The sequence below is a fragment of the Portunus trituberculatus genome, chromosome 47 (assembly GCF_017591435.1).
Source record: "Portunus trituberculatus isolate SZX2019 chromosome 47, ASM1759143v1, whole genome shotgun sequence".
Taxonomy (NCBI): Eukaryota; Metazoa; Arthropoda; class Malacostraca; order Decapoda; family Portunidae; genus Portunus; species Portunus trituberculatus.
In genome coordinates, this window is record NC_059301.1 from 31838709 (window position 1) to 31853665 (window position 14957).

At 40.5% G+C, this 14957-nt stretch overlaps 1 protein-coding gene across 1 annotated transcript in view; it reads left to right on the top strand.

Annotated features, from left to right (window-relative positions):
* LOC123498197 (1-phosphatidylinositol 4,5-bisphosphate phosphodiesterase gamma-1-like) overlaps positions 1–886 on the top strand; it is a 33253-nt gene extending 32367 nt beyond the window's left edge. Inside the window, exon 5 of the mRNA XM_045245363.1 lies at positions 295–886. Coding sequence (XP_045101298.1) covers positions 295–390 — 96 coding nt within the window. The 3' untranslated portion in view covers positions 391–886. The remainder of the gene's footprint in view (positions 1–294) is intronic.
* The last annotated feature ends 14071 nt before the right edge of the window (positions 887–14957 follow it).

A 14957-nucleotide genomic window follows, 5' to 3' on the forward strand; every position in this document is an offset into this window, starting at 1 on the left:
CATGTCCATCCTTAACTAATCGAGACGCCGAAACCGCCAACGTGTTCACTTTTCCTCGGATGTGAGAACATGTTATCCAAGCATCATATGTGATGCACCAATCCCAAATATTGGTGGCTATCTCATTACAAATACTAGATTTTATGCCACCCATTTGATTAATATAAGTCATTGCAGTAGTGTTGTCACAAAAGACCGTAATGTGTTTTCCTTTGAGAACTGGAGCAAACATTTGCAAAACTAATAGAATTGCCTTAAGCTCTAATGCATTAATGCACATCAACCTTTCTTCAGCTGACCAACTACCGGCGACAGACTGATGGTGAACATGACCGCCCCAACCTGTATTTGAAGCGTCTGTATAGACATCAATGGCCGTGCCTGTTCTAAATATTTTCCTATTCTGTCTACAAATGTTATTAATCCACCATTGAAGGTCAAATTTCATACCCTCTGTAATTCTCATGTAACTATCAAAGTTCCCTTGTTTGATTTTCAAAGCTGCAATTTTTTCAGCTTCCAAATTCCTGTAATGTAGCTTGCCAAGCTCCACTACTGGAATGGCAGCAACCAGTAGACCTATAACTCTGCCTACTACCCTGATTCTATCTGTACATTTATTTCTAAGAGTGTCACAGGCATGTGTGATTTTCTGAATCCTGCGTTGTGGCAATGAAAGTCATATTATTAGTATCAATAATATCACCCAAGTATTCAATGGTCTGAGTGGGCTCCAGCACAGACTTGTCCATGTTAATGAAAAAACCTAGTTTATGAAGTAATTCAATGGTATCATCTACACAAGCCAGACAGTCTGTCCTAGACTTATCACAAATTAAAGAAACAGCAATAAAACTAGTAATTACATGGCCTTTTTCTCTCAATGCAGCAAAAACTGGATTCATCAATTTGGTGAAAATTCTTGGCCCCTCGGAAATACCATTAGGTAGGCACGTGAACTGATAGATGAAGTCTTTCCATTTAAAACATAAATATTTCTGTGGTGCGTGGATGGCTTATCTCATGTAGGAATCTCCACGTGGCAGAAGGTGATTTGACAAAGTAAAATTGGATAAGTGTAGATATGGAGGCAGTGCCACACGAGCATAAAGCCCAGGCCCTGTAAAACTACAACTAGGTAAATACACATACACACACACAGAAAACTTTGGGCCTTGCTGAAATTATAGATCAACAGATCATAGAAGAGAAGATTGCTGAGAAAGTTGTGAAGGTTATTAAGTCAAATGAGACATTGGTGAGGGAAACTGTAGACAAAAAGAGATGTGTGGTGATATTTGGTGTGGAGGAGGATAAGACACCGAGTAAAATGGAGAGAGAGAAAAACATAAAAAAGGTGATAAATAATATCATTAATGTGGTGCAGGAGGAGGGAAAAGACCTAGTACAAGAAATAGAGGACTTCCATAGAATTGGAAAGTTCACAGGAGAAGGTATGAGGCCAATAAGAATCAAATTTAAGTCACAAAAGGATGTAGATGAATTGGTGGAGAAGTCATGGAGGTTAGCCCAGCAGGAAACAACAAGGAAGATTTGGTTGAGAAGAGATCTCGGTGAAAAGGAAAGAGAAATGTTAAATGAGTTGAGAAAGGAGGCTTTGAAAAAAATGAAGAGAGGACAGAAGAGGAGGAGAAAGAGTTTTTCTGGAGAATCTTGGATATGAGACTGAGGAAGTGGTTCATAACCCAGAAAAGTACAGTAAGAAAGGACTAAAGAAACTTACGTATGAGCGGAATGTAATGTATTCCAACATAAATGGAGTGATATCGGGATTTTAGAACTCAACGATTACTTGAGGGACAAGAACCCAGATATTGTGGGTCTTACTGAAACAAAACTGAGAGAGGAGAAGACCTGATGATGGTTGGAGAAGGAAATATAATGTTTGGAAAAGAAATAGAGTAGGTAAGATGGGAGGAGGAGTGATGTTGCTGGTTAAAAAGATATAAAGGTGGATCAAGTGAAAGAAGGTATGGGAAAGGCAGAAGTGCTAAAGATCAGAGCAGAAACTAATGAAGGAAAAAGAGGCACTACATAGTGGTGTACGTACCACCTAAGACAAATGCATGGTCAGTACAGGAATATGAAGAAATGATAAGAGATACAGGAACATGTCTGGAAGAAATGTTGGGTGGCTGTGAACGAACTATAATGATGGGAGATTTTAATTGTAAAGAGGTGTGTTGGGAGGACTGGTCAATGGAAGGATCAGAGACAACATGGGGAAATACACTATTGACACTGGCAATGGAAAATGTGTTAACTCAGTGGGTCAAAGAAGATACTAGGTTTGGAGGAGAGGGAGCATCGTCAAGACTGGACTTGGTCTTTAGTACAGAGCCAATGGTCATTGAGGAGATGAGGGTGGAGTGCCCTTTAGCAAAGAGTGATCATGCAGTTTTGGAGTTCAAGGTGATAGATGAAGAGAAATCTAGAAGAAATGAAGAATATAAAGTGGGAAGATGGAATTATGCCAAGACAGATTTTGGAAACCTAAAGAAATTCTTTCAAGAGACAAATTGGATGAAATTCAAGAGTGCTAAGGAGCAAATGAAAAGTGGAAGGAATTTATAAAATATACAAAGAAGGTGAGAAAAATTTGTACCAATAAGACAACATAGAGAAGTTGGAAAGCAGGACTGGTTTAACGATAGATGTGAAAAGGCTAGAACAAGAAAAGAGGATGCATGGAAGAGGTGGAGAAGGAAAAGATGGATTAAGCAGTGGGAAAGTTACAAAAGAGCAAGAAATGAATATGTGTTGATTAGAAGAGAAGAAAGAAAGAAACAAGAAAAGGATATAATTGATAAATGTAAAGACCAACCAAGGCTTTTTACAGACATGTGAACAACAACATCAAAAATAGAGAAAGTATTGAAAGTTTAGAAGTAAATGGAGTATGCAGTGAAGATCCCAGGAAATGGCAGAGGCTATGAATGGATGCTTTCGGAAGGTATTCACAAAGGAGACTGCTTTTGACAAACCACTGGTAATGGAACAGAAAGGGATTATGAAGGAGTTTCAAGTAACTGTGGAGGAGATCAAGAATATGATGGGGAGTTTAGAAGTGAGAAAAGCTGTGGGACCTGATGGGGTATCAGGATGGATTTTAAGAGAATGCAGGAGCAACTGGCAGAAAAAGTTTGTGAAGTAATTGATGCCTCATTAAGGGAAGGTGTAGTGCCCCAAGACTGGAAAAGAGCTAACATTGTCCCAATTTATAAATCAGGTAACAAGAGAGACCCATTGAACTATAGACCAGTGTCACTTACAAGTGTGGTAGCTAAGATGTGTGAGAGGGTGGTGAAGAATAGATGGACAGACTTCTTGGAGAAAAATGACATACTTTGTGAGTGTCAATTTGGTTTTAGAAAAGGGCGTTCATGCACGACAAACCTGATATGTTACTATTCGAGGGTGATAGATGTAATACAGGAAAGAGATGGTTGGGCTGATGGAATATATCTGGATTTAAAAAAGGCCTTTGATAAGGTACCACACCGGAGACTGATCTGGAAACTTGAAATGGTAGGAGGAGTGCATGGCAGTTTACTAAAATGGATGGAAGACTTTTGGTAGGAAGAGAAATGAGAACAATAATTAAGGACAGACCATCAGAATGGGGCTTGGTGGAGAGTGGAGTTCCACAGGGATCAGTGTTGGCACCAGTAATGTTTGCGGTCTACATAAATGACATGGTGGATGGGGTGTCCAGTTATGTGAGCCTATTTGCAGACGATGCAAAATTGTTAAGAAAAGTGAGATGTGACAAAGATTGCGAACTACTCCAGGAAGACTTGGACAGAATATGGAAATGGAGCTGTACATGGCAAATGGAGTTCAACACGACAAAATGCAAGAAAATAGAGTTTGGCAAGAGTGAAAGAAGAATCAGGAGTATGTACAAGATAGGAAATGAAGACATAAAACCAGTCATGAAGAAAAAGACCTTGGGGTGACAATTACCAATGACCTATCGCCAGAGAGACATATAAACAAAATAATTGGAGAAGTATTGAACTTATTGAGGAACATAAGAGTGGCGTTCGTATATTTAGATGAAGAAATGATGAAGAAAATAATTACTGCAATGATAAGACCGAGGCTTGAATATGCAACAATACAGTGGGCTCGAACTTAAAGAAACACATAAGGAAACTAGAGAAAGTACAGAGGGCTGCAACAAAATGGTGCCTGACTTAAGAGATTTGACTTATGAAGACAGACTGAAAAGAATGCAACTTCCGACCCTGGAAAACAGAAGAGAAAGGGAGACCTGATAGCAATATACAGAGTGATGATTGGCATGGAAAAATGGATAGGGAAGATCTGTGTATGTGGAATGAAAGAATGTCGAGAGGGCATGGGAAAAACTAAAATGGCCACTTATAGGAGAGATGTGAAAAAATATAGCTTCCCTCATAGAAGGGTGGAAGCATGGAATAGTTTAGACGTGGAAGTGGTCAACGCAAGGAATATTCATGATTTTAAGAAAAGCTGGACATTAGTAGATATGGAGACGGGGACACGAGCATAGCTCCTTTCCCGTATGTTACAATTAGGTAAATACACACACGGCCCGGTAGCTCAGTGGTTAGAGCGCTGGCTTCACAAGCCAGATGACCGGGGTTCGATTCCCCGGCCGGGTGGAGATATTTGGGTGTCTCCTTTCATGTAGCCCCTGTTCACCTAGCAGTGAGTAGGTACGGGATGTAAATCGAGGAGTTGTGACCTTGTCCCGGTGTGTAGTGTGTGCCTGGTCTGATCAGACCTATCCCAAGATCGGAAATAATGAGCTCTGAGCTCGTTCCATAGGGTAACGTCTGGCTGTCTCGTCAGAGACTGCAGCAGATCAAACAGTGAATTACACACACACACACACACACACACACACACACACACACACACACACTCGCCATCGCTGAGAGAGGATGGCTCGTCTCTGGCTGCGGACGGGAAAAAGTGAAAATACCTATGGTGTTACAACCTCTAAGTTAGTGTCCTGTTGATGTCCTACTGTCGCATAGTGTTGAAAGTGAGGGATATGGAGAGTGGTCCCTGAGAGGAGAGTGTGGGCGGTGATTGTTGTGAAAAAATATAGCTTCCCTCATAGAAGGGTGGAAGCATGGAATAGTTTAGACGTGGAAGTGGTCAACGCAAGGAATATTCATGATTTTAAGAAAAAGCTGGACATTAATAGATATGGAGACGGGACAACACGAGCATAGCTCTTTTCCCGTATGTTACAATTAGGTAAATACAATTAGGTAAATACACACACACACACACACACACACAGACTTCACAGGGTTTCAAGGAATAATGGAGAAGAGCGCTTATGTGAAGAAAATTCTGGAGTTAGAAGGTAAAATTGAAAAACTGTTTGAAAAGTATGAGTGCCTGGAAACGAGTTATGACAATGTAAAGAAAGACTGTGCCGATATGAAGAAGGAAAATGCAGCACTGAAAGAGGAAGTTAAGCTAATTAAAGTGAATTGCGAAAAATGTGGAGAATCTCTAGGAAAAGTGATGGAGAAGCAGGCTGAATGGAAAAAAAGTCAGGAAGTGGAAAGAAAGGAGGTAAATTACAAAGTTGCAAGTCTGGAAAAGGAAATCAAAGAGTCTGGGAGAAAACTTTGGGCCTTGCTGAAATTATAGATCAACAGATCATAGAAGAGAAGATAGCTGAGAAAGTGGTGAAGGTTATTAAGTCAAATGAGACATTGGTGAGGGAAACTGTAGACAAAAAGAGATGTGTGGTGATATTTGGTGTGGAGGAGGATAAGACACCGAGTAAAATGGAGAGAGAGAAAACATAAAAAGGTGATAAATAATATCATTAATGTGGTGCAGGAGGAGGAAAAGACCTAGTACAAGAAATAGAGGACTTCCATAGAATTGGAAAGTTCACAAGAGAAGGTATGAGGCCAATAAGAATCAAACTTAAGTCACAAAAGGATGTAGATGAATTGGTGGAGAAGTCATGGAGGCTAGCCCAGCAGGAAACAACAAGGAAGATTTGGTTGAGAAGAGATCTCGGTGAAAAGGAAAGAGAAATGTTAAATGAGTTGAGAAAGGAGGCTTTGAAAAAAATGAAGAGAGGACAGAAGAGGAGAAGAAAGAGTTTTCTGGAGAATCTTGGATATGAGACTGAGGAAGTGGTTCATAACCCAGAAAAGTACAGCAAGAAAGGACTAAAGAAACTTACATATGAGCGAAATGTAATGTATTCCAACATAAATGGAGTGATATCGGGATTTTAGAACTCAACGATTACTTGAGGGACAAGAACCCAGATATTGTGGGTCTTACTGAAACAAAACTGAGAGAGGGAGAAGACCTGATGATGGTTGGAGAAGGAAATATAATGTTTGGAAAAGAAATAGAGTAGGTAAGATGGGAGGAGGAGTGATGTTGCTGGTTAAAAAGATATAAAGGTGGATCAAGTGAAAAAGGTATGGGAAAGGCAGAAGTGCTAAAGATCAGAGCAGAAACTAATGAAGGAAAAAGAGGCACTACATAGTGGTGTACGTACCACCTAAGACAAATGCATGGTCAGTACAGGAATATGAAGAAATGATAAGTGATACAGGAACATGTCTGGAAGAAATGTTGGGTGGCTGTGAACGAACTATAATGATGGGAGATTTTAATTGTAAAGAGGTGTGTTGGGAGGACTGGTCAATGGAAGGATCAGAGACAACATGGGAAATACACTATTGACACTGGCAATGGAAAATGTGTTAACTCAGTGGGTCAAAGAAGATACTAGGTTTGGAGGAGAGGGAGCATCGTCAAGACTGGACTTGGTCTTTAGTACAGAGCCAATGGTCATTGAGGAGATGAGGGTGGAGTGCCCTTTAGCAAAGAGTGATCATGCAGTTTTGGAGTTCAAGGTGATAGACGAAGAGAAATCTAGAAGAAATGAAGAATATAAAGTGGGAAGATGGAATTATGCCAAGACAGATTTTGGAAACCTAAAGAAATTCTTTCAAGAGACAAATTGGATGAAATTCAAGAGTGCTAAGGAGCAAATGAAAAGTGGAAGGAATTTATAAAAATATACAAAGAAGGTGAGAAAAATTTGTACCAATAAGACAACATAGAGAAGTTGGAAAGCAGGACTGGTTTAACGATAGATGTGAAAAGGCTAGAACAAGAAAAGAGGATGCATGGAAGAGGTGGAGAAGGAAAAGACGGATTAAGCAGTGGGAAAGTTACAAAAGAGCAAGAAATGAATATGTGTTGATTAGAAGAGAAGAAAGAAAGAAACAAGAAAAGGATATAATTGATAAATGTAAAGACCAACCAAGGCTTTTTACAGACATGTGAACAACAACATCAAAAATAGAGAAAGTATTGAAAGTTTAGAAGTAAATGGAGTATGCAGTGAAGATCCCAGGAAATGGCAGAGGCTATGAATGGATGCTTTCGGAAGGTATTCACAAAGGAGACTGCTTTTGACAAACCACTGGTAATGGAACAGAAAGGGATTATGAAGGAGTTTCAAGTAACTGTGGAGGAGATCAAGAACATGATGGGGAGTTTAGAAGTGAGAAAAGCTGTGGGACCTGATGGGGTATCAGGATGGATTTTAAGAGAATGCAGGGAGCAATTGGCAGAAAAAGTTTGTGAAGTAATTGATGCCTCATTAAGGGAAGGTGTAGTGCCCCAAGACTGGAAAAGAGCTAACATTGTCCCAATCTATAAATCAGGTAACAAGAGAGACCCATTGAACTATAGACCAGTGTCACTTACAAGTGTGGTAGCTAAGATGTGTGAGAGGGTGGTGAAGACTAGATGGACAGACTTCTTGGAGAAAAATGACATACTTTGTGAGTGTCAATTTGGTTTTAGGAAAGGGCGTTCATGCACGACAAACCTGATATGTTACTATTCGAGGGTGATAGATGTAATACAGGAAAGAGATGGTTGGGCTGATGGAATATATCTGGATTTAAAAAAGGCCTTTGATAAGGTACCACACCAGAGACTGATCTGGAAACTTGAAATGGTAGGAGGAGTGCATGGCAGTTTACTAAAATGGATGGAAGACTTTTGGTAGGAAGAGAAATGAGAACAATAATTAAGGACAGACCATCAGAATGGGGATTGGTGGAGAGTGGAGTTCCACAGGGATCAGTGTTGGCACCAGTAATGTTCGCAGTCTACATAAATGACATGGTGGATGGGGTGTCCAGTTATGTGAGCCTATTTGCAGACGATGCAAAATTGTTACGAAAAGTGAGATGTGACAAAGATTGCGAACTACTCCAGGAAGACTTGGACAGAATATGGAAATGGAGCTGTACATGGCAAATGGAGTTCAACACGACAAAATGCAAGAAAATAGAGTTTGGCAAGAGTGAAAGAAGAATCAGGAGTATGTACAAGATAGGAAATGAAGACATAAAACCAGTCATGAAGAAAAAGACCTTGGGGTGACAATTACCAATGACCTATCGCCAGAGAGACATATAAACAAAATAATTGGAGAAGTATTGAACTTATTGAGGAACATAAGAGTGGCGTTCGTATATCTAGATGAAGAAATGATGAAGAAAATAATTACTGCAATGATAAGACCGAGGCTTGAATATGCAACAATACAGTGGGCTCGAACTTAAAGAAACACATAAGGAAACTAGAGAAAGTACAGAGGGCTGCAACGAAAATGGTGCCTGACTTAAGAGATTTGACTTATGAAGACAGACTGAAAAGAATGCAACTTCCAACCCTGGAAAACAGAAGAGAAAGGGGAGACCTGATAGCAATATACAGAGTGATGATTGGCATGGAAAAATGGATAGGGAAGATCTGTGTATGTGGAATGGAAGAATGTCGAGAGGGCATGGGAAAAACTAAAATGGCCACTTATAGGAGAGATGTGAAAAATATAGCTTCCCTCATAGAAGGGTGGAAGCATGGAATAGTTTAGACGTGGAAGTGGTCAACGCAAGGAATATTCATGATTTTAAGAAAAAGCTGGACATTAATAGATATGGAGACGGGACAACACGAGCATAGCTCTTTTCCCGTATGTTACAATTAGGTAAATACAATTAGGTAAATACACACACACACACACACACACACACACACACACACACACACACACACACACACACACTCAAATAGCCAATTTGGTTTTAGAAAAGGACGGTCTTGTGTAACTAATTTATTGAGTTTCTATTCTAGAATAGTTGATAGAGTACAAGAGAGAGAGGGATGGGTTGACTGCATTTATTTGGATTTAAAAAAGGCGTTTGACAAAGTGCCACACGCAAGATTACTGTGGAAGTTAGAGGAGAAGGGTGGCTTAAAAGGAAGCACATTGAGATGGATAGAAAATTATTTGAGGGGGAGAGAAATAAGGACGGTAGTTAAAAATATGAAGTCCAAGTGGAGAGCAGTAGAAAGCGGAGTGCCACAGGGGTCAGTATTGGCACCAATACTTTTCCTCATATATATTAACGACATGCCAGAAGGAGTGAACAGCTACATAAATTTGTTTGCGGATGATACAAAACTGTGCAGAGTTATAAAGCAAAAGGAGGATTGTGAAATACTGCAAGATGACCTAAATAAGATCTGGGAATGGAGTAAGAAGTGGGAAATGGAATTCAATGTGAACAAAAGCCATGTCATGGAAATGGGAAAGAGTGAAAGACGACTTGTGGGAATCTATAAGATGGGAGATAGAGTAGAACTGGAGAAAGTCAAAAAGGAAAAGGACTTAGGAGTGACGATGGAAGAAAACAATCAACCAGTAAGCCATATTGATAGAATTTTTAGAGAAACATATAATTTGCTAAGGAATATTGGAGTAGCATTTCACTACATGGACAAAGAAATGATGAAGAAATTGATAAGTACTATAATAAGACCCAGATTGGAATATGCAGGAGTAGTGTGGGCCCCTCATAAAAAGAAACACAAGGAAATTGGAGAGGCTACAAAGAATAACTACAAGAATGGTTCCAGAATTTGAAGGGATGACATATGAGGAGAGACTAAAGGCTATGGATCTACCAACCCTGGAACAAAGAAGGGAGAGAGGAGACCTGATACAAGTTTATGAATTGATCAACAGAATGGACCAAGTGGATAATGAGGAACTGATCCTGAGAGAAGAATATGACATCCGAAGCACAAGATCGCATAGTAAAAAGCTGAGAAAAGGAAGATGTCTGAGAGATATTAAAAAATATAGTTTCCCACAGAGATGTATTGAGACGTGGAACAGTTTAGATGAAGAAGTAGTGTCTGCAACGAGTGTGCACACTTTTAAAGTAAGATTGGATAAGTGTAGATATGGAGACGAGCATAAAACCCAGGCCCTGTAAAACTACAATTAGGTAAATACAACTAGGTAAATACATACACACACAAAAAAAATAAATAAATAAAAATAAAAATAAATAAATAAAAAAAAAAAAAATTAATGGTTCATTTCTTTTGTGTATTTATCTAGTTGTATTTACCTAGTTGTAGTTTTACTGGGCCTTGGCTTTACGCTCGTGTGGCCCAGTCTCCATATCTACACTTATCCAATTTTTCTTTAAAACTATGCACACTAGTTGCTGACAACATTTCTTCACTCAAACTGTTCCTAATCTCAACACCTCTTTGCGGGAAACTGTTTTTTAACATATCTCAGACATCTTCCCTTCTTTAGTTTTTTACTATGCGATCTTGTGTTTTGAATGTCATATTCGTCTCTCAGGATCAGTTTCTCATTATCCACTTTATCCATTCCGTTGATCAATTTATAAACTTGTATCATATCCCCTCTCTCCCAAAGATAAGGCACAGCAGACGTTGCATTGGGTGGAGGACAGAGCTTTTGTTCTCAAACCTCGATTCATCAGTGGGTCTCACAATGTGGTGGCAAATTCCCTCAGCCAGGATTCACAGGTCATTTCCACAGAGTGGACTCTTCACCATGATGTATGTGGAGCCCTGTGGCATCTTTGGGAATGCCTCTCGTGGATCGCTTCACCACCAGCCAGAAGTTCAGGCTCCCTGCGTTTGTCTCTCCATTCGCAGACTCCATGGCCATCACTAGGATGCTTTTCTCTTCCCTTGGGACCACATGGATCTATATGCCTTTCTACCATTTCCAGCGATCGGGCAACTTCTGTCCAAGCTCTGGTTGTCACAGGGGTCATCCATCACCCTCATTGCACCATTCTAGCCATACAAGGAATGGTTCCCAGATCTGCTATAGGCTACCTTTGACACTCCATGACTCCTCCCGACACGGACAGACATTTTGCGGCAGCCTCACTTCCATTGCTTCCACACTGGTCTCCACGTTTTTTGGCTGACGACGTGGAAACTTTCCAGTGACTCCTCCGTTATCAAGGCTATTCCTGAAGAGTGGCAGTATCTCGCCAGTGTCCAACCATTGTGAACTACCAATATAAGTGAAACCATTACCATCAGTGGTGTCACACCAGGAGGGACACACTGCTTCAACACCCTCCAGTCAAAAAATTTGCTGACTTCCTTCTCCACTTGCACCAGGACTGTCACCTTTCACTATTAGTATTGAAAGGATATAAGGCTGTGTTCAACAGTGTCTTCCCTCTGAAAGGTTTTGACCTTTCTTCTCAACCTTCATTACAGGAGGTCATTCGCACCTGTGGGCAGAGGGTACACAGGCCAGTGCCCACAGTGCCCTCATGGAATCTATATGTTGTCTTATGGCACCTTGTCGGCACTCCCTTTTAGCCGTTAGACCAGTTCTTTCTTCGGTTCTTTACCCAAAAGACTCACTTTCTCCTGGCTCTGGCAACAACCAAGAGAGTTAGGGAAATTCAGGCTCTCTCTGCTTAGGTTCAGGGCCATGACATGGTGCTGTCTTATCTTCCTGACTTTGTGGCCACAATGGAGACTCCATCTAATCCACTTCTCCTGGAGTTCGTCCTAACAAGTCTTTCGGAGGCTGGCTGCTCCAATAATGATGAATGGCTCCTGTGTTCTGTTCATGTTCTGCAGTGGTACCTTCACAGGACATGGTCCCCCATCTAGGCCTAGGCACTGTTTCCTGTCTGTCTGGGACTCCACTTGCCCTCTCTCCAAGACTGCCATCTCTTATTTCCTCCAGCAGTTGATACAGGCTGCTCGTAAGGATTTCCTTGATCATGTAGGACCTACACTCCAAGTAAGAGCACATGACGTGTGAAATGTGGCAATGTCACTACTGTGGTCCACTAACAAGGCAGTAGCTAATGTAATGGCAGTAGCCTGCTGGGGAACGCAGTCCGTTTTCGCCACTCACTTTCTTAAGGCAGTCCACAGGGTCCAGGATGGGATCATCTTTGTGGGACCCATCATGGCAGCTGGCAGTGTCATCCCTTTAAGTCTGCTGCTTTGTGCCACACCCTCCTACACTGCAACCCAGTTTGAGGGTCATAGCACAGATCTATTGGGAGACACTATGACGGCACTACCCAGCGTTTTTCCCTGCATGACGTCCACACATGCATGGTAAGGGTCACAAATCCTTATGGACATTATCACCCGTGGTCAACCCCCCTACTCGGCATTGCCCCACCGCCTAAATGTGGGAATCTACCTGTAGTAGAAAGAACAGGTCTTATGTGAAATAAATGACATTTTTATAATTAAAATGTATTTTTCACTTACCTGTTCCTTCTACACACTCTCTCACCCTTCCTCCCCATGCAATGCTTCTCTTCTGAGTTTTTTCCTTAAGGGGGAAATTCGTTAATTTGGTCAAAAAAATTGAAAAATTGGAAACTTGGTAGTTGGGTTCGTCTCTGGAGAGGGAAGCTATGGCCGAAGTTGCCAGGCGCATAACGCACTGCTTACCTGGTGATGGCGGGTTTAAAGGGCCGGCCCTTTAAATACCCAAGCGCGCACACGCCCCTTTTTCTTCTAGTCTTTGTTTTGCTTGTATTTATTTCCTTTTTGAGCTGTTTTATTTTTTTTTTTGCGTGATGTACTTGTACGACAGTTTAGGATCAGGCAGTGCGGGTGAGGAAGATGCTAAATCCTCAGTACCGATTGATACAGCCTTAGGAAGTGTGCGTGCCTGCAGCCTACCTGTTGATCGTACTTTACACGTGTTGAGTCCCCAAATTGTGACAATGCCACGTGTAAGTGGTAAAGAAAGACTCAGGTTGAAACAGCCCGCCAGAAAGCCTTGAAAAGGTGGAAAGAGAAGAAAGTGAGGAGCCTGAGACACGTGGTGGTAGTACTGGCGAGGCTTCCACCTCCGCCGCCACCACCCCTGCCACTCCCGACCCTCACGTGTCTGCTGCAAGCTACAGGCATAGTCTCCTGCCACCAGAGGAGAGTGAAGTTCACCAAACTAGTGAGGATAGTGCCTTGTTAGTGATATCATTACAAAGACTGCAAACAATTTTCAATTTGGTGAAATGTGAATGTGGCAACGGAATCACCGCAAAAGTGACAAGTTATTTGTTTGATTGTACTATAAATCTTGGTGTGACAAATGTGACAGTGTTGTTCACCATTCAGAACCTATCAGTGATATGTTATATATTCTAATATGATAATAACGGGACCAGGAGCCTGTAAGGCTGACAGGCAAGTGAGCTCACCATTCAGAGAGGCTATATAGACGACATTCCCATGATGTAACATGGCCTGAAACTATCTAAACAGCCACTACCAGCCTCCAAACAGTTGTCAAGGGATTATGTAAGTACATATCTGAGTTTGGTACATATTGGAGTGAGTTATGTGGGGGTTTTGAAGATGTTCACAGAAAAATGCGTTTTTCTCGACTTTCAGTTTTTCAGCATATATTGTTGAATAACTTTTTCAGTAATTGGTCAATTTCAAAACTTTTTGCAGCAAAATGATCAACAACCTCATCTTAACAAATGCCAGCATGATAATGCATGAACTCACTCAAATAAATTTACAACAGGCTTATAAACTCAAATTTTTATGAAAAAAGGTAACAATTTGGCGTGTAATGAAATTTTTATAACATAGGTTATGTGTATGCCGATGCTGACATTTATTTGTTGTTATGTATATTATATGTGGTTAAGAGGAAATTGCCACACTGTTATTAGTTTTGATTTTATAATGGTATTTTGAATTATTTTCTTATCGCCGAAAAAATATTTATTGCAAAAAAACTACGCCACATTTCTGTACCAAATTAACACTGAAGATGTACACCATAAACGTACACCTTGTGTATAAATATTATTGAATTCAGTGAAAAAATAGCAATGGGAGAGCCAAAAAACCGATATTGATATCGAGTCATCGAATTTCCACCTTAAGGTCATAGAGAAGTGGGGTGTGAAGATGCTTACTGTAGGGAGGAATAGGAAAACAGCACTTCGACTTGCCCCCATGGGGGGCGTTTTTTAGTCACTGATAGACACAAGGAGACAATGCGTTCATTGTCTATAGTAGAGGTAACTGGTAAGTGAAAAAGTACACTTTAGTTATAAAAATGTCATTGTTTTTAATGTGTGGCAACATCCCCAAGCATAACTCTTATCTCAAAATTTTGCTCGTATCAAAATAAGAAAAAAAAATCATAGTTTATATCTCAAAAAACTCTTATGTCAGGCAGATCATATCTCAAGGTACCACTGTATATCAACATAGTCACTGCTGTTATTATCAGTATATCCACACAGTATATGTCTTATGTAAACCATAACAACATTTCTTGTATGGGAGTAAATAAGGTCCGTCCTCATGTTAGAGAACAGGGTGGCATATTTCTTGTTTTTTTTTTCTGTTTTATTGTGATTTACCAGGTCAGTGTGATGAGCTCCTAGCTCCTACTGAAGTTTTGTAAAATTTGCAAGCAGCAATTTCTTCTCATTACCAGATCCATTCTTTGAGACCATCTTCTTTCTCCCACTCCCTCTTATACTTCTTACTATACTTTGTCCTTTTACTCATATATC